Here is a 25,199-nt window from a genome sequence, read left to right on the forward strand (position 1 = left end):
GATGTGGCTTATATGGATAGATCTGGACCTACAGAATCCATGGAGAAAAAAAAGTATTTTATAGATGTGCAGTTCAAAAAGTACAAATCAAAATGTAAAATTATAGCATTGCCATCTGGTCTATTCTCATCAGTTTTGATTTTTCACTGTTTCGGGTTCTCAGCAATGCACCTGCCAGCTTCACAAGAGTGCAGTTGATCAGATGAACAGTTTTTGAGACATGTAAAGAACATACAGACAACAACTGTCTCCTTTTATAGTTAGATTTACAAAATGCTGGTAAGTGATGACACAAATTTTTGCTCAAATATGTTCAGAAAAAAATCTTTCATCAATCCATCTTATTTTTCACATCTCTGCTCACCATTGATAACATGAAAGGAATAGGTCCATTTACCTCACATCACCTGCAACAAACAGAATGCAAATTTTGGTTCTCAAGATTTAACAGACAATAATTTTAACCACATTTTCAGGTGACATCACAAAATGATCAGGCCTGTATGCTCTGCAGCACTTTGCCTGATAATTGCATGAGTGTCAGACACAACTATTATAGCAGAATGACCAGCAGTCTCCTAAATCTGCCACTGCTGGCTCTCAGCTGAAGGTGAAGTCAAACATTATGATAGTTCAGTCAATTGTAATTATGATTTGGGCCTCATGACTAATTGGACCAAGAGGGAGTTAGTTTGTTTCAGTCTGGGCCAGTCGTTGTTTCATGATGCTAATCAGGACCTTGGACATCAAATCACAGGAGAAAAGCAAGAGAAAAGGGTGAGAAATGGTAAAACGGTGGTGAGCCTGAAGTTACCTCAGCTCCAGCATATTGTTGGTCTGAGCTGTCTTTGTTTCTTCATCCTCATCTCATTTAAAAGCTGTTTTTTTAAATTAAACCTATGTAACACAGAAACAAAACATCAGTGAGCAGCCATATATGGGCCAAACTCCATCTTTACTGTATTTGACACACTGATAAAAGCTTACGTTAATCTGCTGCTATAACAGCATCACCACTTCTGGCTCTCCACCAGATTTTGGAACCTGGCTGAAGGGATTTGCTCTAATTCACAATAATTCCCAGCAGAGCATTACTGAGGTCCAACACAGATGTTGGGTGATTAGGCCTGGCTCACATCTGGCTTTCCAGTTCATCCCAGAGGTGTTGGATGGAGTTCAGGTCAGGCCAGGTCACTGGTTTTTCCGCACCAGACTGGGGAAAACCAGTTTTCCATGGAGCTGTGTGCTGTAACAGGTGTGATGTGTCCAATCTGTGCACAGGTGATACTGCAGGGTGGCTTTGTCCAGCAGCTATTGACCAATCGACAGCAGTGTGATGATGTATCTACTGGTGCTCTGAATCCTCTCCCTGTGCTGCTGGTCCTCAGGTCTTTGCAGATACTCAGGTGGTTGTGCTTGCAGGATCAAACTTTCCTCTCTTATAAATATGGAGAAAATGGAGGAGTGAACCAAATGCTAAATGTTCAGTGACCCACATACTGTAGGTTTGTGTTGAAAGGGTGAAGACTCAGGACAAGACACAGCCAAATAACTGCTTCACAAGTAATCAGAGGGGAGAAGTAATTAAGTAGAAATACTTCCTTACTGGGCTTAAACAGATTTTTCAGGTATCTGATCTTTACTTATTATTGATTTTTCGGACAATTCTTTCTTTTACTCCCTGTATTTTAATAAAAATGTCTGTACTCCTTACATTTTCAAAACATGTTTATTACTTTAGTTTTAAAGCAAATAAGGGGAATTATTGATTACTTTTATTTTGCATCATTGTGCAAGTGGATGGGACAATAGCACATAAAAGAAAAGATGATTTCTTGGTGTATCTTATCAGTACTGACCAAGCATGACAGATGTAATGAGACGAAAAAGGCATAGCAAGACAAAAACGGCGTAAAAGAAGTACCATCGAAACAGATGTAACAAGGCCAAAAAGATTTAACTAGGCAAAAAACAACAAAAGAAATTGATGTAACAAAATGAAAAACAACATAAGACAAAAAATACGAAACAAAGAAAAACAACATAACAAGAAGAAAAAGACATAAAAAGGCAAAAGAAGTAGCATAGAAAAAAGGTAAAAAAAAAAAAGACACAAGACCAAAAAGACATAATTAAACAAAAAATAGACATAAAAGAAATAACATCAAAAAGGATGTAACTAGACAAGAAATAAACATAAACACAAAAGACATTAGACAAAAAAAACACAAGATGAAAAATGACTTTTATACTTTCAGTACATTTCAGAACCTGTACTTTTTCACTTTTACTTGAGTAAAGAAGTTTTATTTGTACTCTTACTTTAGCAAAGTCTCTCTTTACACAAATATCTGTACTTCTACTTAAGTACAGAATGTGTGGACTTTTGCCACCTTTGCAAGTAATATCTGTAACACACAATCACAGTGCAAAGATCTCAGGAGGGTTGAAGCTTAATGTAGCAAGGAAACAAGAGTGAATTATGTCTCTGTTGTATTTACACAGTTAAGATGGTGTTTGTGTCTTTTTGCTGCCAACATTCAACATTACAGATTTTTTAAATAGATTTTACACAGAAAACACAGTAACATATGGACAAATCATGATTGTGCCATAGAATCTACAAATAATACTGATAAATAAACGTTATAAGCACAATAAAAAGCTCATATGCTATATACCAACAATGACAATAGTTAAAAAAAACTATGGAGCGTGTAGTGGTCAGATTGCAGAGGGAACAAACAATGTAGAACAGCAGTTAGTTTTACTGGCAAGTAAAAACACAACAATGGAATGATGGCAACAGAGAAAATTGACTTGCAAGAACATGTCCAGAAGAAGCCAAAATACTTTCTGCATTCTGGAGAATGTGTTGGTTGCAAAAAGAACTTAAATCTCTTTGTTTCACAGATTTTAACAATACTGCTCAGGCTGTTTGTGTGTGTGAGGCTGTGAAACCAGCACACACAAGAAAAACTCAGGAGACTGACTGACACTCCCAACATTCAAATCAAAGATCCCATGGTTTTTATGGCTGTGCCATTCTATCTGATTGAAGCGTTCTACTATATTTGCCTAGGGCATCATTTTCCACACACCTCCCGACCTGACATATTTGTTATCTTTGCACTAGAAAATCTAATTAAGTTCAGTGTTTGAGTCATCACGCAATATGAATTTGTGAAGATGCAACCATCAGTGGGTAGGACAGAGTTAAAGCGGTTGAAGAGGCATGGAAAAAAGGATTTAACTTGAAAATGTTTCTATATGCAGGGCTGGACTGATGTGCTCGGGGGCTGTTTTTACAGCCTGCAACTTTACTGTTTTGGTTTACTCTCACAGCTCTCATCAACCCCATTTCCAGCAGTAACAGGCAGCTGTTTTTAGCAAAAAAGCTGAATAAACAGCTTTTTTTTCTCTACCCGCCCAGCACCAGCACACAGACAAAGACAGTGGGTAGCTGGTGAACACAGTGAAGCTTTCAAGAACTAGAGATATTTTTCTGGATGCTGTGAAAAACCAAAACAGAACAAAGAAGTCAAAAGAGTGAAAATTCGACTAACCTTTGTCAGGTGGAATGAAGATGAATTCTTATCTCTCTGTGTGTCTGTTGGATATGTAACTAGACACATGGAAATCACACTGATATGCCAACCACATTAGCACATTGTGTGAACATAATATGTTTGTCCAAGATGAGTGTGTTTTCTAGCTTGTATAGGAGTTCTGACCCCAAGATCGATGTTGATTTTAAATTCTAAATGGCCGCCCTTACAGAAAAAAACACATGAATTTCACATGTGCAAAATCACATGGCAACTGTGCGGTTTTGGAACATTTTCATGGTGCAATATCTATTCCCATGTGAAACACGTGCCACATGTGGTAACATGTTTCTTACTTGTGATCAAATGGGGTCATATGTGGAAAATATGGCAAATTCACGTTTTTTCTGTAAGTTCTATTTCGTGTCGGGTTTAGAGTAAGGCTCCAAGAGTCTTTTTTGTATGTCTGGACATGATACAGGTGCCTACCGATTTTCGAACATGTACATGAAACGTGCCGTGTGGGGGCTGATCCAATGAAATTTTATAGGGGCTGCTATTCAGCCATTTTTCCTCACTGACTGAATATTGGTCTCTAGATGTGTTCACGTTGGGACTCTTACAAAACAGATACGACCATGTAGCTTCATATGTTAATGCAAAACATGTGCCTTATGGCACAGAATAAATGCCTTAGAGTGGCTCTTTTTCCATAAAAATCTTGACCCTTGAAGATCTGGAGCATCAGGGCAGTTTACCCACTTTACCTAAATGATCATTCAACCTGGCACAATTTTATTCCAATCCAACGAAAATACCATTAAGGCAGGTTTTTGGCAAAAAAAAAGTTCAAATCTTAAGTGCCATCATGAACTTCATGGGGGAAGTGCTCCCAGTGAGTTAACTTCAGTTAACTTCAACAGACAGTCCAACTGAAATCATCCCAGTCAAAATTAAACATACAAAACAAGTCTTATGCTGTTCTCGGCTCTTTGTCCTGGAAACCCTCCACGGTAAACTGTCCCAGCTTAGCACTGAAACCCTCAGTCTGCTGCTGATCCTCCGCTTAATCAGAGATGGATGGAAATTTACATGGCTGTTAGTCGACGCCATGGCATCTCACAGTGCATATCCCAGTTGTCCAATGAAAATTTGTTCTTATTTCAACAACAATATCAGCACTACAGGAACGGACTAAAAAAGTCTTCATTTCTTAATTTCCATTATGTCTTTTTGAGGATCTGTCTTTGCAATTGTGTGAGGGTTGGGGTGTGTGAGTTTCTGCACTGATGGAGGTTGATATAGTCCAGTGTAAAGGTGGCTGTGGAGGTCAGGATTGTGGACTGCTAAATAGATGTTTGATTTCAACACTAGTCAGCATTCTCTTTTTTTCTGTGTAAGTTGTGATCATCAATAACACCATTGTTCTTTATCTGTAATATCAAGATTCTGTTGAGCATGGGGGGTTGATTTTGGAGTGTATATCAGGTTTTGATGAGTGCAGTAATATTTGGACATGGATGTGAACTACAAATTTTGATCTAATAGTGATTATGTTTTAGCCCCATTCACAATCAGGCACCAGAGTGTTCAAGTTTGCAGATGACATCAAGCTGTACACTGGATGTGACAGTAAAGTTCCATCTTCTCTCTTCAAATACAGTATTTTCTCAAGAACTTTCACTTCTTTTGATGCATATCTTGGTCAAGGTTTGGAGAAATAGTATTTTAAACATGGTCATATTTGAGGCAAATGGAAACATACATACAAAGATTCGTTTACTCTTCATTAGGAATACTGGAGACAGGTGTGTCTCCTGTGGCTCTGTCTGAGAAGATAACACTGTAGTTCAAATTGAGAGTGTAGAGATTGAGATTCTTGGGTATTTACCAGATGAGAAGGACATTACAAAAGACAATAGAAAAGTTGCTGTGGATCCAGTGTATTGGGCACTTGACCTATGGCAGGTATTAAAATTGTGGTTCTTATGATTCCCCCAACCTAATAGGAGTGTAATGATAAATGATGAAGCATCAACAGGCTCCATCCAGGAAATGTCCATTTTTATAAAACATAAAGAATAATGTTGAATATTTTTAACAAGACATTTTAAATGCATTAAAAAAATACAGTTCCCATAAGTTTTAAGTCGGCTGTAAAAATTATATTTATCTTAAAACAATCTGTTCCCATCCCAGGTCATCAAATACTGATGTCTTTGTCACATCGGGTGACACTGGGTCTCATAGTGAGGCACAAGGCATCTTTTAGTGTTCATGAGATGCTGTCAGAAAGCCTTTTTAACACATGAAATGGTTGCAGTTTGGTTAGACAACAAAACTACTTGATTAGGTTAAGGAAAATATCATGGTTTGGGTTAAGAGGTATGTTGTCTTGTGTTACATTGCATTAAGTTACGTTGCATTGTGTTACGTTATGTTACGTTACCTTAGTAAACCTTTTGTTACCTTAACTTACCTTACTATACCTTACCTTACCTTACCTTAAGTCACCCTACTATACCAGAAACAAAGGTGAATGAATATGATTTATGTAGGGCTAATAAAAAAAAAGTTTGCTGATTCTATCCTGCTATACTTTATTTCACTAAAGTTCAAACAGGTCTACCCCCAATTATTGTTAATGATTCATAAAAGTGTCTGGTTGTGGGGTGCAAACTTTTTACGGCGTCTAAAAGGGAGGCATGCCAAAAAAGTTTGGGAGCCTCTGGGTTAAGGTCAGCAGCCAGGGTGCAGGTTGTTAACTCAAAGGCTGTTGTTTCCCATAACAAATCAGGACTTTGAAAACATTAAAACAACCAGTTGTCATTCCAGGTCCTCAAATCCTGACACCTTTGTCATGGCCCTCTGGGTCTCACACTGAGGCTTTGACCTTTATGATACGCTGTCAGAAAGCCTTTTAAACAAGTGTTTAACATGAAATGGTCGCAGTTTGATTAGACAAGAAAACTGCTTGGCTAAATCTAGGAAGAGATAATGGTTTAGATTATGGTTTTACATTACGTTACGGTTTAGATTATGGTTTTACATTACGTTACATTACATTATGCTGTGTTACATGGCCTTACCTTAGATTTGCACAAAATGGCTGAATCCCTGCAAATAAAACCATAGTTTGTTTACACTCATACCATCAGTCACCAGGTCAGGGTTAGGGTAACTTGCCATTTTCCAAGCGCAGGTTGCTAGCTTAGAGGTTGTTGTTGTTTCCCATAGCAACAGAGACTTTGAAAACAGAAGCATGCAGATAGTGGAAGTGTATAGAGTGCTTTTACCCACAGTCTTTATCTGGTGAGTCAGACTAGTGTTTGTTTCATCCCATCCATCCATCCATCCATCCAACCCTCTCCATAAGCAGACTTTCTCAGTCTTTACACAAAGTCTCTTGACATGGATGGGTTTACTTTTAGTTTCCTGAGAGCCTGGTGCTTCTAATACAGAGACTAAAAGGTACCTTTGTGCATCTGTAAGAGACAGTAAGAGACTGTAAGAGTGTAGTGAGAGAACATGTTTTTTGATGATCTGGGAATGACATGGGGCTGGTTAAAATGATACATTTTACTCATTATTCCCACATGTAATTTCATGTTTTGTGTAACCCTATGTGGGATGGGGTATTTTGATTAAATCATTAGTAGCCAGTGTTGCTGATTTGACATTGTAATGAATTTCTACAGAACTGAATGACAGTGAAATAAAAGTATTTTTCATTCTGCTGAGGGACCCAACAGTCTGATTAAACAGTCAGTACGGCATTTTAAACTCCTGTGCTCCATGTCACTCAGCTCTAACTGCCACAGGCGGGCTCAATGTTGCAGTCATATCATCAGCGGAGCAAAATGTCTTTTGTCAACTTTATGTCTGTCCAATTTCACTTTGTGAGAAAGCACACATCACCATCATTAAGGCAAATCCAGCTGTGTTTAAACAGATTCTGACTGTTGAGCTGTTGTCTCACCGCTGCATTCACCAGCACAATCCCCCACAATGACTTTAATTAATACCCGTTTGGGAGAATATGCTGTTCCAGTTGAGCTATCTCTGCTATAAATTCACCAAACAGACTCTATATCAGGCTGCTTGACAACTGTTTACTTCGCAAGTAGATCAAAAAGCGATGTGCAGGGCTCTTTATGTGAGGATTAGCAAGCTGGAGAAAATGCTACACAAGTGATATTGGCAGTCTTGATCTTGGCAAGGAAAAAGCCCCCAGAATTGCTTTTGGCATGCACAAATGTGTTCCCCGACACTCCAAATTATGTAAACACATGTGCATATGAACACAGTTTCTATGTACATGCACGCAAACACCGGCAGAATAATGTGTTCCCGCTCCACACACACATTTGCTGTGTGTGCCTTAATGCGTCATGCCTCCACATCACCATGGCAACGAATAGCGCCTGACTGTTTGACCAGTTTTCTGTGTGTGAGTGTGTGTGTGTGTGTGTGTGTGTGTGTGTGTTTGTTCTCATTGGTTTTCACTGAGCAACAACACATCATCCAAGTCAATTTCACAGTATTATTGACTTCAGGCTGCAACCAGGTTATCTCTTCAACACAAATAGCAGACTCACAATGCACTTTTTGTTTATCACTTTTACTACACACATCTGCGTGTGTATATAAGGTCACTAAATATGGAAATAGTCTAATTAATTTGACCAGTTAATGGATTATGAGGGAATTAGGGTTAAAAATGAAAAAATCCATTCTGTTGTTGTTGTATTAAAATCACATCAGTGAGCCACATTGTCACACTGGCTGACATGGTCCTTCACTACCTTGAACACACACACAAACACTCACCACCAAATGTGGATTAATGCATGAGTGAAAGTAACAGACGTGGGACAAAGTCATTGTTTTGCAAATCTCATGTATTAGACATTGAAAGCATAATATGCAACACTTTTCTAAAAAATGATGTATAGACTCATATAAAAATGATAGTTTTCAGTTATTACTTCTGACCCACAATGTGTGGTGGTGGGTGTATCTGCAGAGACTCAACCCAAAATGTCAGTATCCTGGCATCTTTCTGATGCCTTTATGAAGAGTTAAGACAAATCCTACTGATTCTACCTTTCAGTCCTGAGTGATGTCAGACTAGTTCTAAACAAGTCTACATGGAACTCAACTTGTCTGCCAGTCATCCAAGTGACAGCTAGCTAACATCAGACATTGCAGAATGTTCATTTTAATTTGAAAAGAACACACTTAGGCCACCAAATCTGGGATGCAAAGGACACATTGATTTCTTGTTGCAAACTATTAATTCAGGTTTTCCAAAAGTGGTGTACATGTTCACCTCAGGATGCATCAGCTTCCCCAGGAGGTGCGCAAGGGTAAAGATGGGTAACGCTTTATATTACAGTGTTTGCAATAAGCGTTAAGATACTTATTGACATTACAAAGCATTAGTTGTAATAAGCATTAATCAGTAGTTAACAGTGGTGGACAGTAGTCAAGTACATTTACTTGAGTACTGTACTTAAGTACATTTTTTGAGTATCTGTACTTTACTTGATTATTTGTTTTTTTGGAAACTTCTGACTTTCACTCCACTACATTTCAAAGACAGATATTGTACTTTTGACTCCACTACATTTCTAGGAAGGTTGTTGTTACTTTTCGACTGAGCTTTGAAGTCAGCTGTTGGTGTTTTTTCTTTTCTAAATTGCACTTGGTCACATGCTGTGTTCCTCACAAAAGGAAACCAATCACAGTAGCTCCTCTCAAATGGGACTGATGTAAAAGTAGAAATACGTCCAGGCGCACTAACAAGCACAAGCAAGTTCTCCCTCTGTCATTCAAACAAAAAGTGTTAATGGTGACAGCAGGAAAAAGACAAAATTAAATCTCAAGATGTTATTATAATTATTAATTATTCCAGGTAGCTTTTAAAGTTGGATTGTTTTTATTGGGGTGAAAATACTACATAATTCATGTATATACTGCCTCTGAAGACAGAAAGAAATCTCAGTTATTTAACAGACTTGGAGAACTCATTACAGTTGGCTTCAAGCTAATTTTATGATGTGATTTTAATACAGTTACATCAGAAAATGACAACAGCTGTACTTTTTGTTTTTGATTGTATTTCTGTGCTAAATGTTTTATAGTTGTTTCTATAGGCTTTGTGTAGCAGAGTGGTTCTACAAGCATCCGCGCATCATTAGGTGGTTTCAGAGAGTTACAAGCTTCTGTAAATGCATCATGAAAACAATACAGCATGTATTGATATTAGAAAATGTACTTTGTAATTTGTACTTTTGAATACTTAAGTATTTTTAAAAACATTTACTTTTCAATACTTAAGTATTTTCAAAAGCAAGAACCCTAGTACTTTAACTCAAGTAAAATTTTGACTGAGCAACTTTCACTTGTAGTTGAGTAATATTTGACCAGGAGTATCTATACTTGGACTCAAGTACTGGGGTTGAGTACTTTGTCCACCATTGGTAGTTAATAAAGCCCAGCTGGTACAGTTGAGTGCATGCTTCATGTGTACTGTCCTGGGTTCAAAGGATGCCCAGGACAGCCCCTTGTACTCTCACCTGTTTCTTTGTCTCTGCAGCTGTCTCTGTCCAATACAGGCAAAAAACCCTCAAAATACTAATAATTAAAGAATGATCATGGTTAACTGAGTTAAACAAGTGCATAATAAAGGATTAATTAACCTTAATAAGCTCTGCTCATAATTTAGATCCACTACCCAAAAATGCAGAGTTAACTGTTACCAAGTGCATAGTTAACTGCTAATAAATGATTAGTAAGCATGTGGAAATTTTAATAAAGCAAAACAAAAGCTTAGTAAAGGTTTAACAATGACATAACAGGTGAGTTAGTTAAACTCAATAAATGTGTTTGTAATGCTGTCATAAACAATTATAAGAATCTCATACAGCTTTATTAAAATTCTTAAGCAGTCTATGAACTACTAAGAAGTTTCTTATGAGTGCTTAGAAATGTCTTATTTCACAATAAACATGTTTATTTTGCTACCATAAACACTTATCACTAAATCTTAATTCCTAAATCTTATTAACACATATTAATGTAATGCTTGAGGGTTCATGGGAGTTTGCCCAACCAGTCCACATGTGTTTTGTGGACTTGGAGAAGGCATTCGACCGTGTCCCTCGTGGCATTCTGTGGGAGGTGCTTCAGGAGTATGGAGTTCGGAGCCCTCTGCTAAGGGCCGTATGGTCTCTGTATGACCGGAGCAGGAGCTTGGTTCGCATTGCCGACAGTAAGTCAGACCTGTTCCCGGTGCATGTTGGACTCCAGCAGGGCTGCCCTTTGTCACCGGTTCTGTTCATTATTTTTATGGACAGAATTTCTAGGCGCAGCCAGGGGCCGGAGGGAGTCCTGTTCGGGGACCACAGGATTTCATCTCTGCTTTTTGCAGATGATGTTGTCCTGTTGGCTCCTTCGAACCAGGACCTTCAGCTTGTACTGGGATGGTTTGCAGCCGAGTGCGAAGCAGCTGGGATGAGAATCAGCACCTCCAAGTCCGAGGCCATGGTTCTCAACTGGAAAAAGGTGGCTTGTTCCCTCCGGGTCGGAGAAGAGTCCCTGCCTCAAGTGGAGGAGTTCAAGTATCTTGGGGTCTTGTTTACGAGTGAGGGGAGGATGGAACGTGAGATTGACAGGCGGATCGGTGCGGTGGCAGCAGTAATGCGGTCATTGCGCCGGTCTGTCGTGGGAAAGAAGGAGCTGAGCCGAAAGGCGAAGCTCTTGATTTTCTGGTCAATCTACGTTCCTACCCTCACCTATGGTCATAAATTTTGGATCATGACCGAAAGAACAAGATCTCAGATACAAGTGGCTGAAATTAGTTTCCTCCCCAGGGTGGCGGGGCGCTCCCTTAGAGATAGGGTGAGGAGCTCTGTCACCCGGGAGGAGCTCGGAGTAGAGCCGCTGCTCCTCCACGTCGAGAGGAGTCAGCTGAGGTGGCTTGGGCATCTATATCGGATGCCTCCTGGACGCCTCCCTGGGGAGGTGTTCTGGTCATGTCCCACTGGGAGGAGATGTAGAGGTAGCATGTCCAAAGAACTCTGGGAACCACTGCATTAGCTTATAACTAAGGTCATATCTGGCCCACTAACATTAATGTTAGCCTCAACTTGGCGTTGTTTGTGAAGGCTGAAATACTGAACAAAGTTCTCTGTCGCTGCATCTTGGAGGATGGTATTATTGGCTGTGTTGTGTTGTTTCGTTCTGTAGAAATCAGCCTCAATCATGATAGACATTGCCATCCCTAGATGCTAATTGTACAACATGTGCTACATAGTTTGGCATACAAGAAATCATTATTAATTTGTACATAATTAATAAACATAATAACGACAACTTGAAACAAATCAGTTATGTGTTAACAGGGAGGGAAAAGGGGAACATTTTCTCTCAGAATAAATAACTGATGTATTTTCATAGATTTTACAGTGGTATTGATGGAACATGGTGCTGACTGACTGCAGGTCATACTTCACCCATCTACTATTTACCACTGCTTCACCAGTTGAATAAATCATCACCTCAAGTTTCTTCATTCCTGCAATTACACAAACACTGAATAAGCAGTGGAGTGCATATTTTCAGCTGAGTCATTCTTGCAGTATATCAAGCCCTGAGCTGTTGATTCCAGATGTTTCCCAGCTTGTTTAGCTCAAATTACCTTGAGAAAATCTCATAGAGAATAAAATAAAACTGTAATGTGTTTTTTTTTTCCTTCTGTTGGGCATTTTCATCACTTTCAAATCTTCTTAAACGAGAGCAGTGTGAAGGTGCTGCTCCCAGCAGTGGAATATTTGAATTCAGTGTGTCTCTAGGCAGCGCTGTGGAAATCCAAACAGCAGAGAGAAAAGGTCACAGGTAATGTCTCAGTGACAAGTGAGAAGTATATGAAGAGATTCTAACTGGATGTAAAATTGGGTGGCAAGAATTATTGGGCCAGTTCACACTTCAGGCTATACACACAACTCTTCTCTTTATAACTTCTGTCTTTATTTTTCTTTTCTCTCTGTCTTTTTCTACTTGCAACTGCTTTTAGTTTTGCAGTCCACTAGAAAGGCACCCTAGAGGGCATTTTATCACATTTTGTCCACTAGAAGGGCACCCCAGGAGGCACTTTACTACATTTTCTTCACTAGAGGGGACCCTTGAGGGCACGTTACCACTTTTGTCCACTCTAAAGGCATTCTAAAAAACACTATATGACTTTTTTTTCCAATAGAGGGGCACTCTAGAGGACACTTTACCATGTTTTGTCCACTTCAGGGTATCCTAGAATGCACATTACCACATTTTGTCTACTAGAAGGACATCCTAGAAGGCGCTTTACTACATTTTGTCTATTAGAACAGAACAGTTTGTAGTTTCTAAATCCCCCTTTGAGTCCACCAGTGGTTACTTGTGAGGGAGATGTTAGTCAGCTCAGTCTGTTGTTTGAATTTGGTGTGAAGGTTTAATCTTCAACAGTATGTACCCCCCCCCCCCCCCCCCCCACAAACTAACTCAGTGTCTCTTTCTGTCACAGATGCAGATCTACATGTACAACTCAGACGACTTCGACAGCCTCAGCGCAGCTCTCAGGGAGAAGAGGATCATCGCAGCCATGGCTGTCTTTTTCCAGGTAAGAACCTTTTATTTTTTTACCCAGCCTGTTTGTGTTTGTTTGTGATGAGGAAGAGGACAGTTTTATTTAGCCTTTCCCTCTAGAATTTGGACTCTGATGTTTGAGAGTTCATCCCAAAATTAAACTTCTGTCATCATCTGTCCATCAATGTGTCAGAGTTTTTTCACACAACCAAAATGGATTGCAAAACAAAAGAGTGTTGAGTCAGACTTAAGATTAAGGTTAGTTCAGTTTGGGGTACAGTGAGGTTGAGATTTAAGGTCAGAGATCAGTATTTTGTAGTTGTATACTTTCCTCAGACTATGTGTGTTTCTCATCTCTCTTTAGTTTGCTTTTTGCTGCTGCTCTTAAAACCCCCGACAGTGTCGTGAGCGTTGTGAATGGGTGTGACTGTGAGCTGTAAAACCTGTAGATCAAGATCAGAGTTCAGCCACTAATAAAGTCGTCTCTGGCCCACTGAGTGCAGCTGTGGGTGGACGGGGGTCATCCTCAGCTCTATCACTCTCAATTGGCAGAAATAAAAAGTTCATTTGAGGCCATCGATTAGCTAAGTGGGCTTTTACTTGGACCATTAACTCCCAGTTAATATTTCCTCCTCTCACTTCGGTCCCTCTGGCTCTGTCTGTGTCTGTCGTCTCTGTCACTGCCTCACTCTCCAGCTCAGTGTACGTCTGATACATTTACATATACAAACACCTGCAGACATTTACATCAACTGAATCATGACGACACTCTGTTCCCCAATCTCTTCTGTTCTGTATCATTCTGCTGACATGCAGTTATCATAAAATTAATATAAGTACATCACTGATGAACTAGAATCACCTTTTTTGGCCAAATATGTGAACACATACAAGAACTTTGACTATATAACTTATTCTTGAGACCTGGGACATATCACATCCACCAAAAAGTGAAAAAAAAAACCTTAAAAAATGATTAATGCAACACTCTAATTCCAATTTTATGGTGAAAATTTATTATTTAAGGATTTGTATATATGAAATATATGTAACTTATGAAATGTTTTGATTTGCTTTAATTTTTAATATTTCTAAACTTGCCCTCATAAATCAAAGCTAAATGAGAATGTTGGTTTAAAAATGTGTATTTTGATTAATGTTAAGAGAACTGAGACACTTTAAAAATAAAATAGCTGCTCACCATGACTATGAAACGTTTTGTCAACTCTGTAAAACATCAACTTGAGGCTGGCCTGTCACAAGGTTTAATAGCCAAGAGTTTGATCTTGTAAAAAAAATACGGGTTTGAGCCAGTTCTCAAGAATGACAGATACATATATCTCTTATACAGACACATCTCTGTAACTGATTTTCTACTTTACTCTAAATATCCTTTTTTTTTTACCTGTTTTGTTTTACTTACACTCATCTCACCCCTGTTTTTCACACCATAGAAAGTTTATATTCCATACTTTTTTCCCATGCAATGAATTCATAGATCTGTGCTACAACAGTCATCATTGTCAATAACTGTAATTTGGTCTTGTATTGTAAGCGAAAATGTATTTTGACTTGCTGATGCAAAAAGCAGTGAAATTACAGTTTACCTTCAAATTGGACCCATGTGAAAACAAAACAAGATGTCGTTGTGTCGGGAACAAGACCAAATGTTCTGAGCACGATGCTGCAGTTTATTACAAACCACCATTTGAGGGTGTTCAGCAGAACATACACACAGACTGTGTGTACATCTAAAGTGAATGACAATGTTCAAACAGTGGATGGTGATTCTGGGGGTTTAAATACAGAATTTAAAGAGCATTGTCTTGAGGAAAGGTCATGGAATCCATCACAAAGCTCATGATTATCTGCCAGTTACATTATGAGATATTTAGTTTTTTGTACCATAGTAATTGGTATTCTTAAACCTATAAACATAGCACAAATCCTTTACTGAAACTCACATAATGTTATCCAGTCTGTATTCACCAGAAAAACTGGCAATTAAGGTTGTCTGTGGATTTGTAGCTTAGAAGGACTCATATCTGAATTTACTGTTAGGCTGCGACCTCTAGTGGTCGTAGTAATTATGGCAGGAGAAGTATGAAGAGTGACAAGGGCAGTGTATGGACAAGGTGTGGTGGGTGGAAGGGTACAACAAACACAGGACATTGACCCAGGAGACAGGGTTCATGTCCTGTGTGACACCAAAAGTCAATGTTGACCTTTTAAACGTTTTGTTACGCCCTTGATTTTAACCTAAACCACATTTTTTTCCAAAACTTATCCAAGTTAGTTGTGGTACCTGAACCTGACCGAACTGGTAACGTTTTACAATGTTAAGCATGTTTAACATGACTTTACTCATGTCACTCACTTCAGGTCCAGTACACACCTGTCACTGGTGCTGTTGGGCCTAACTGGCAATCCATCTATTCAGTGGTTTAGGTGTGTTTATCAGTGCCTAAAGTTTGGACTGATGGCAACCCAAAATCTAGAGACCTCTCTCTCTCCAAGACATGGTCATCTGAATATTCATGACTTCTAAGTCAAGAGTGACTGGACCTGCTTTAGACTCTTGAGGATGTTTTGAAGACAATTTGGCTTCATCTGGAAGATTATTTCAGTTCTGGAAGACTGAAGAAGTATTTATTTCTGGAAGACAGACTCTGGCATTCTTTAAAATATTCCTTCCCTTGTCTTTATTTCTTTAGTAAGGTTAATTAATAATATCAGACTGGTTTAATTTTTCTTCCTGTATTAAATAACATTGTGACATAACGGTAGGAGGAATTATTTTTATTCTGTTTTATTTTATAGAGTGGGATTTGATCAAATCATTCATTTGACTGGATCAAACAAAACTGATGTGATGTTTGCCAAGCCACACTAGCTGTGTTCATGAGCTCACATCACCAACACACACGACTGAAACTAAATACTGAGTAAAACAAAACAAACAAAACAAAAACTGATACATTACAAAACTTAATCTACGTTCTGAATAAATGTGATTTGATTGATTTACAAGATATATGTTGATATCAGTATGAAGATTATTTACACATTATTATGTAATAGTAGTATAATAGTATAATAATAGTATAATAGTATAGTATGTAATTATTTAAAGACTGCTAATATTTATGTTGTCCTTCGTAATTATGACCAGTAATGATGTTTACAAGGACAATACTTACAGACATATGTAAATGATGTAGAAATATAAATATAAACATATTACTTCAATTATTTCGTTACATTAAACATTACTGTATATTAGATATTTTATTAAACCAGATTTTAATTGCTTCAATTAATAATATAAAAAAACATATAAAATATACAAATACTTATTGTATATATAACTGACTGATGAGTAATCTTGCGCATCAACTTCCTGCAAAGTAAAGAACCATTTGTTCAGTTTTTCCCTGTACATTTCACAATTCAATTTGAACTGAGCATGTTTTGCTCCTCACTGTTTAAAATCTTACTTCACACACCCAGTGTCTGGAGAACCACAGAGATCTGGAGCTCCACACACACCTCCCTCCAATGCAGTGAGAAATGAATAAATTAGACCGGAACCAAAATGCTTTTTTAACACATTGTATTACAAGCATACTTTTTAAAAAATGTTTTAATGAAAGAAGATTCGGACATAGTGTGGAGGGTGGCATTGGAAGAAAGGTCAGTGGGTTAAAGGACTAATTCTCTGGAGGACAGCATGTCGCCAAAAAAAGGAGTAAGCAGCTGGCAGGAGTGGAGAGATTTGCAGTTATGGCAAAACAGAGGAGATGAGTAGGCAGATGGAGAAACTGCTTACCTCCAAGCAGCGGGATAAAATGGTGGAAAAAGCTTACTTTATTTTGAAAAGCTGCCAAAACTGCTACCTTTCCTGACAGGTAACTCCACTTGTCCTCCAGTCACGGAATCGTCTGTCTGTTCTTTTGGTTGGGAGTTATGATATGGCAGTACGCACACACACGCTTCCTCTGATGCGGCGCAGTTGCAGCTTCAACCTCAGGGATTGATTTGAACCCTTGCCCTCCATAACTTGGCTCTCACACACACACATACACACACACACATCTCGACATGTTGTGCTCGTGTATTGGTTCCTATGCAAAGAAGAGTGTGTGTGGGTGCCTGCCTCAAGAGTGTGTTTTTCTCAAGTCATCCAGGTGTCATTCTGCTGCCCCGCTCACATGCTGCAGTTTGACTCTGGTGACCTGAGAAGACACGCTCAAACTGTGTGTGTGGGTGTGTGTGTACAGGAGGCACATCCAGCTTTGTGCTTTGAAAGAAAAAATACATATTGTATTATGTAGTCCATGTGTGCCAGATTCAAACACACATCTCTGTATGTGTGTGCACTGTAAAAAAAAAAAAAAAAAAAAAAAAAAAGTTGAGACAACTCAAAATTTCAAGGCAACTTTTAAGTTTTGAGCCCAGCTCAAACCTTAAAAGCAACAGTTGACCCAAAAATCAAAAATACATATTTTTCCCCAGCCATGTAGTGCTATTTGTCTATCTAGAGTTTTTGGGTGTGAGTTGCAGAGTTGTGGAGATATCAGCTGTAGAGATGTCTGCCTTCTCTCCAGTATAATGGACCTAAATTACACTTGGCTTGTGGTGCTGAAAGCACCAAAAAACATTTGAAAAATTCATGTGGGAGTTAGTTACTTTTTTCTGCAGTAGAATCTACTGGAAATATTTTCTTTTCAACTAGAAGTGAAGTAGTTCCTACATGAAACTGCTCACAACAAGGTCTGTTAATTATTTTGAGTAACCAGTAACCAGACACTGGTATTGAATATTTCAAATGTTTTTTTTGTTTTTTTTATGGTGCTTTGAGCACCACAAGCCGAGTGCTATTTAGTCCCATTATACTGGAGAGAAGGCAAACATCTCTATGGCTGATATTTTCAAAAATCTGCAACCCACACCAAAATCAAAACCTAGATTGGATAAGTAGCAGTACAGGCCAGAGTAAATAACTAAAATAACTTTGAAAGATTAACTGGCTCTTTTCCTGGGCACTAAATGTGTATCTCCCTGCCACAGCCTGAGGGACTCAGTATGAGTTTAAACTTTAATATACTGCAATATATTGTATTGATATAAAACTCATATGCATGTTAATGACACCTATGTCATTTATTTGTATATATGTGTATATGTATGTAATATGGATGTTTGTTTGAACTGTTTTGACAACAACATATTTTTGTTCATGTCAATAAAGCTATTTGATTTGATTTGGAAAAAAATGATTCATGGGAGTGAGTCATGGGACAGTCGCTTTAAGTTTTGAAATAAATTACAAAACTAGTTTTTCTGACTGATAATCTTTGATTGAGATAAGTTATTTTTCTTCTTTAGATAAATTTGAATCTTTGAGTTTTAGAATTTAAAAATAATGTATTTCAAAAAAATTGGCCACAGTGAGTTATGAACCTGATTTGAATCTATATATTTAGGGCTATGTGGGTGCTTGAAAATGAAATAGTTTTAAATTAAAATATTAAACATTATTCACTTTCACATCAGCGAGTTTGCTCAATAACTTTTGAAATACCTTTTTGGGTTTCTAAAACTCAAAGATTCAAGTTTACCTAAAGAAGAAAAGTAAGTTGTAAGTAAGTTTAGTAGTTAGAAGACCGTTTTCAAAACTTCTATCACAGTAAGATGCATTGAAAGTTTGAGTTTTATCAACTTTTTCATTTTGCAGTGTGTGAGTCTAAAATGAGCGTTTGCACTGATGCACTTTTATCACTCCAATAGTTTTTGCTTTGTGAGTTAAAATGGAGATGTTGATGCTGTTTGCGAGTTTGTTGCTGTGTGCTGATAAAGTGTGTGCTTCTATGTCGCAGATTTATCACTCAAATAGTTTTGCCGTGTGAGTAAAAGAATCGACTTCAACATTGTGAGGCAGTATACTGAGTGTGTGTGCGTGTGTGTAGAGTTTTTCTGCTCTTGTTGACGCTGATGAGTCCTGTAGAGACAGCAGTTCTCCTCCTGGACTGATGAGTGTAAATGTGTCCTCTGCCAGGCTGTACTGTACTACAGCAGCCGCCCACACACACTCCACACAAACTGTAAAGACTTCAGTGTGTGCAAGTGAAGCAGTTTGAGCTTAACAGTTCATTTTTCCTCCATTTTCACCAATATGGCTGAATTCTAAAAAATATTTAACTAATTAGAATCAGAATAGAACTTTTTTTTCCTGTGTGATAACATGCTAGCTGTTTACAAAAAGTACAATGTGTGGAAAGATGAGCAAAATATGTGTGAGCAGCATAGTATCACAATATTTTGTGTGGCATTATTGTATATTGATACACAGATGCTAATATCAATCTTAAATTATATAAATGATTAATAATTGCAAATGCAAATGCAACTTTTTGGTAGCAGGAGAATAGAATCAACTGATTTTTCAGTCCACTACATGGTGCTGAGTTTTTGGTGTTCTGGTGAGGTCAGCAGAGGTCACAGTCAGCAGGACTGGTTGGTCAGTCTGTTCCCATCTTACTGAAATAAAAATCACTGAAGTGAGATGAACACATTGAACTGAACTGAACTTTATCATAGCTTCATCTAAAATGAAACTTTATTTCATTAGAACAAACAGATGCTGACAAAGTTTTGCTTTGGGACATGTTTTGCAGTTGAAAAAATGTAAGAAATTGCAATATGTCACAATTTATGTATCACAATACTCAAAATATTGCAAACATTTTAAAAAGCAATAATATCGTCTTGTGACTAGCGATGATAGCAATCAATGATCAGTCATTAAGCAGTTGATCAATCAAGAAAAGATTAATCAATCAATTATCAAATAGAGATCAGAAATAAAAGTTAATTTTTCAGTGTGCACCACATGTTATCACATATTCAAGTACATGTGTTTGATATGTAGGCCTTTACATCTTTATGTTTTTCATAGGCTTTATAACACTGTCAGAGAATATGCAACATGTTGCTGTGAAAATAAAGCTTTGACTGAGGAGGAAAAATCACATTAGGTATTGTTTGGTAGAAGCAAAATTTGTATGTTTTTAAAAACAATTAATTCATTAATTGACCTTTAATGTTACTAATGGTCGAAGTAAAGTGCTTACAATTTTAAGTATCATGATAATATCACATCATGAGGCCTCTGGTGATTCTTACCGCAAGCTTACATTGGGTGTGACTTCACCAGCTGAAGTGACCACCATGTTATGGAATAAAGCACTCTGAGGGTGGTGAACCATGCAGAGCCACTCATTCTCAGCACCATGACTGTAGTGCACCAGTGGATTGGCATCAAAGATAAGAAACCCACATAAGTGGAGGAAATAACCTCGGTGCACCACAGGAACATCCCCTCTGCTGCAACACTGAATTTCAGGATCTTACAGCCTGAAGTATTTTTTTGTCAGCTTTTTTATTTTTCTTCCTGAGATCAAAATTCCATGTTACTCGTAGTCCTATTTATTCAGCCTCATCCTTTTCATTTTTCATGTCTCACATTGGTTGCGCACCGACAGCCGCAGGGTGCAGTTTCCTCCAGGTTTCAGCACTGTTAGCACTGTTAGCACTGTTAGCGTTGCGCTGCTCATGTGTAAAACCACAGGGAAGATGATTCAGATGAGCAGGAGGAGAAATGTGCAACCATCCAATGACAAGAAAGAGGCTGTACATGATGGTTTGGAAAGTTTCATTTTAGTAGCTATTTTTTTAGTTCTTTGTATTTTTTTTTTAACAATATTGTATTCAAATGTAAGCTGCTTTTCCACTGCGTACTACAGCTCGACCAAACCTGCTATTGTTTGCTTTTCCATTGTGGATAGCAGCTGGTACTTTCCTCTTTGGTATCACCTTAGTCAAATGTCGAATCAAGCTGAAAGGAAAAGGTGAGAAGGTGTCAATCTCGCAGTAAATGTACAGTATAGGCACTGGTGGACTCAAGGGGGGGACAAAGGGGTGATCGCCGCCTGTGGTGCAGCCATGTTCCAGTTGCCCTCTTTGATGCTCCTATGGTAGATTAAATATGTAAAGTGCTTGGTAAAGTGCCCATCCCGTGGACAGTGTTCTTCTAGTGGGGAAAATACAATCCACTGCCAAATTATTTGGTCTTTAGGTGCCTTTAAATGGTTAAATAGATCCCTGTGTATTGCAGTAGTTGTTGCACAGTAAAATAATTTTAATCCAAGCCAGAAACTGAAACTATTTCACCTTAAATGCACAATTATTTTTACTGTGCTGATGCCCCACTGCATACAACTGGTGCCCCTTTTATTTCATTTTTGCCCTTGCCCCACAGACAGCTTGAGTCCACCACTGAGTGTAGGCTGGATGGTCAGTGAATAAAGGCTGCGGCTGCTCAAGACCAAAGTAAAGCTCCCGTGTGTTGTTTCCTAACTGCTGAAATAGCGTTGCTATGGCAATCATCTCATCTGGACAATCATCATTACCTACACATCTGAATATATGCCACATATTTAACTTTATATTGTCTTAAAAATCATGGATGAAGTGTCTGTATGTATTGAAAGTTACAGACCAACATTACATATATTACAATCTTCACTTGACTTTATCATGCTTGAAAGTTTTTACTGGTCTTTTTTCATGCTGATAAAAATACACTCACTGACCACTGAACCACTGTAAAATGTGATGCAAGTTAAAAACAATTTCTATTTAATCGCTGTTTGAACAATAAGCCATGAATTGTAGTCATTATTCATATCATTGATTTAATCTAATTGTCATTCCATCTCTTCTTCTGTGTTAAAAATGCTTTTATTTTCTGTGTGTTCTTCCTTCATCTGCAGTCTCTCCACGTCCGTCAGTGTTTCTGCAGTGACTACACTCTTGCTTCTGTGTCATCTATTAATTAAATTATCACACTCGTATTACAGGACAAATTGGCCCCATCAGCTCAACTGAGCTTGGGAATCACGCTTTTATGACCCAGCATTGCTATTGCAGCGCAGCCTCTGATTGGAATAGATGGCAGTTGTAAACAGCTATCATTGGCCTTTTATTTGCTTATTTACAGCGCTGCATGGCTCACTGTTTGCTTCACACTCAGCGAGACACAGAAACATGCAAAAACCGAGGCCCAGCTGGGATGCAAATCACATGGAACATCCACTCTGCTTTTTGTTCCTTAAGTTAACATAAGAATCCCACTGAGTCTCATCACACATGATTTTGGGGCATCTGTATCTCATTTGATATAGATGAGGAGAGTGAGGGGCAGAGCTAAGAAAAGTGAAAGCTGTCTTTGACTTTAACTCCACACTGTGAGTTTGACAAAAGAACATATTTAGACAAGAACAAGGAGCAGGAAGGAGGAAAGTAAATTGAAACACATTTTAAAACAGCCTTGATGATGATATTAATTGATGAAATGAAAAAGTTAATGATGCATGTTAAGTAATCACTTTGCAGGAGACATAGTTTTATAACGTAGGTGAGGCCGAAACTTGATGTCATAGAGGGGGAGACAAAAATGTTCATGATGGACTTGAAAAGACAATGAAAGATACAAATGAGGATAATTGTGCATATCTTATTATGTTATACTTGTACTTATGTTGTAGATACAAAAACTGACACAAGTAGTGGTGTGAAGACTGCAAAAAGAAAATAGAATTCTGGGATTAAAGTGTGGTTCTAAACTGTTCCACGTGTGGCTCTAACCTTAACAAAGTAGTTCTTATTTCTTTGTACTTAAAGAGATAGTTTAGCCCAAAATGAAAAATTTCATGTGTAGGTGAACTATCCCTTTAAATTTCTACCTTTTTAATTTAACTCCATCCATGACCTTTCCCTTAAACTAACCAAGTAGCTATTTTATTTATTTATTTATTTTTTATATATATTTATCCAGCTGGGAGGGGATCATATAATCGCTTCTCTGTGTGTGTGTGTGTGTGTGTGTGTGTGTGTGTGTGTGTGTGTGTGTGTGTGTGCGTGCGTGCGTGCGTGCGTGCGTGCGTGCGTGCGTGTGTGTGTGTGTCTGTGTGACTGAATGAGTGATGACTGGAGCTACAGCTTGTCCACAGCTAATCTCGAATACTACTGGACCGATCAGCCTTATGTTTTTTTGTGGAGCATGATGGTATGATTGCATGCTGAAGGACCTCTGTGATTTAAGTCTTTAAAAACCTTGATAAACATTTTTATGCCTTTATGTTTTTATGTTTTCAGGTCATCCCATTCTTGTGAATGTGAATGACACAAATGTTCACTTGGGCTCAAAGATGAACTGATTAAAGTTTGTGGTCAAAGATCAAGATAACTTCATTAAGCACATTTTTGTTCATAAAATGATTTCATGTGCTTATTATGGCAAAATTAGACAGAAATATCTAATAGGATAAAATGATGAGCTGATGACATTTTATATCCAAAAGGTCAAAGGTCAGCTTCACTGTGACATCATAATGTCCTACTCTCTGTGGTCGTCTGTCCTCCTCTGTAACAATAGTCTTTAAGTGAAGACAACATGTTTCTACCGGAAAATTATTCACTGGAATCACAAATGTATGGTGAGAAGTTCCATTTTACCAAAATATACACATTTTTTAAGTTCCTTCAGAGGTACAGGGCAGTATAGTGGTGACATTATATCAGTGTGGAGAAATATGGATGTAAACTGTAACTTGACTGGTTGTTGAGACAAACAACTGTGAGGCAGTGATTCTACTTTTTGACTGCACTGACAGCTGACTTCTCACTCTTCTTAACTGGTCACTAGGGGCTGCAAGTAAACAGCTGCTTCAGTTTGAAGTCTTGTTTCAGGTCGGGACAATGTATGTGGGGGTCATGTTCATGTTGAAATGATGAAACTTTGCAAATCTCCACTGGTTGGATCCAGCACATTGCAGTAGTTGCTTCACCATCTGTATACCATTTCTATGTTTCTATGTGGCAATAATTATTCATTTTGTTGGTTTATCAAATCTGTGAATCCTGCTTGCTTTAAATCAGTGGTTCCCAAACTTTTTTTGGCATGCCCCCCTTTCAGAAGCCATAAAATGTTCACACCCCCCACCCCACAATTTATATCAATCATTAACAATAATTGAGGGTCGTACTGCTGAAAGAGGATTTTAAAGTTGAATTTTAGTGAAATAAAGTTTAGCAGGATAGAATCAGCAAACTTGTGTTTATTCATTCCCCCTACATAGATCACATTCATTCAACTTTGTCTCACTCTTTATTTCTCCCCTGGTCTTCACTCCCACCCTGCAGTGGCTCTGCCTCTCCAGGGGGGGACGCCCCCCAGATTGGGACCCACTGCTTTAAATTAAACACACATGTCAGAGTTCTTTATGGTACCTTGCAAACACACTGTTATATGTTACTGTTTCATGCTTATAAAATAATAATGAAAGCAGAGGTTGTAAGCAGTGTTGCAATGTTGGTGAAAAGGCTTTTGTTTCAAATGAACTCATTTTCTGTAATTTACTGACCTGAAGGTTTGTTTTTTAGGTCAATATATAATCCAGTGAGACCTGACAGAAAAGGAGGCAGAGACTCTCACTTCCTAGACATCTGATTTGCTGCAATGATAAAGAAGTCAAGGCAAATAATAATAAAATTGCCAAAATTTACTAATATCACTAATGTAACCTGCTTTTTAAGTTACTGTGGAAACCAAGTGTCACTGCTTGACTTCAGCACTGATATAAAGTGCAACCATTTCCCTTTTATATATATGCTGGAAAAAGATTAATAGTAAGTTGAAGACATGCTCAGTAAGTTCAGTCCTGGATGTATTCGTTCCCAGACAACCTTGAGGTTCATCTGAATTGGTTCCATACTTGGGGGTCTGTTCTCCACATTAAAGGTAGCCATGTCAAAATGGAGATACTCAGCAGGAGTAAGAACGGCATGATGAAAGGTTTGGTTTGAAGACATAGGAGACCTCATACCACTTCATTCTGCTCTAAATCCAATACCCCCAATGACGGTAATTAGGCAGTATATGCCGACACTGCTAAACCACCA

The 25,199-nt window shown here is 38.2% G+C and overlaps 1 protein-coding gene across 2 annotated transcripts in view; it reads left to right on the top strand.

The window, feature by feature from the left end:
• The window catches only part of LOC146331006 (receptor-type tyrosine-protein phosphatase gamma-like), a 660,966-nt gene that overhangs the window by 463,687 nt on the left and 172,080 nt on the right, over positions 1-25,199 (top strand). For both annotated transcript variants that reach the window (XM_084725921.1, XM_084725912.1), the window contains exon 5: positions 13,114-13,209. In XM_084725921.1, coding sequence (XP_084582047.1) covers positions 13,114-13,209 — 96 coding nt within the window. The remainder of the gene's footprint in view (positions 1-13,113; positions 13,210-25,199) is intronic.

This window comes from Lutjanus erythropterus, chromosome 2, assembly GCF_056507025.1.
Source record: "Lutjanus erythropterus isolate fLutEry1 chromosome 2, fLutEry1.hap2, whole genome shotgun sequence".
In the NCBI taxonomy this organism is placed as follows: Eukaryota; Metazoa; Chordata; class Actinopteri; order Lutjaniformes; family Lutjanidae; genus Lutjanus; species Lutjanus erythropterus.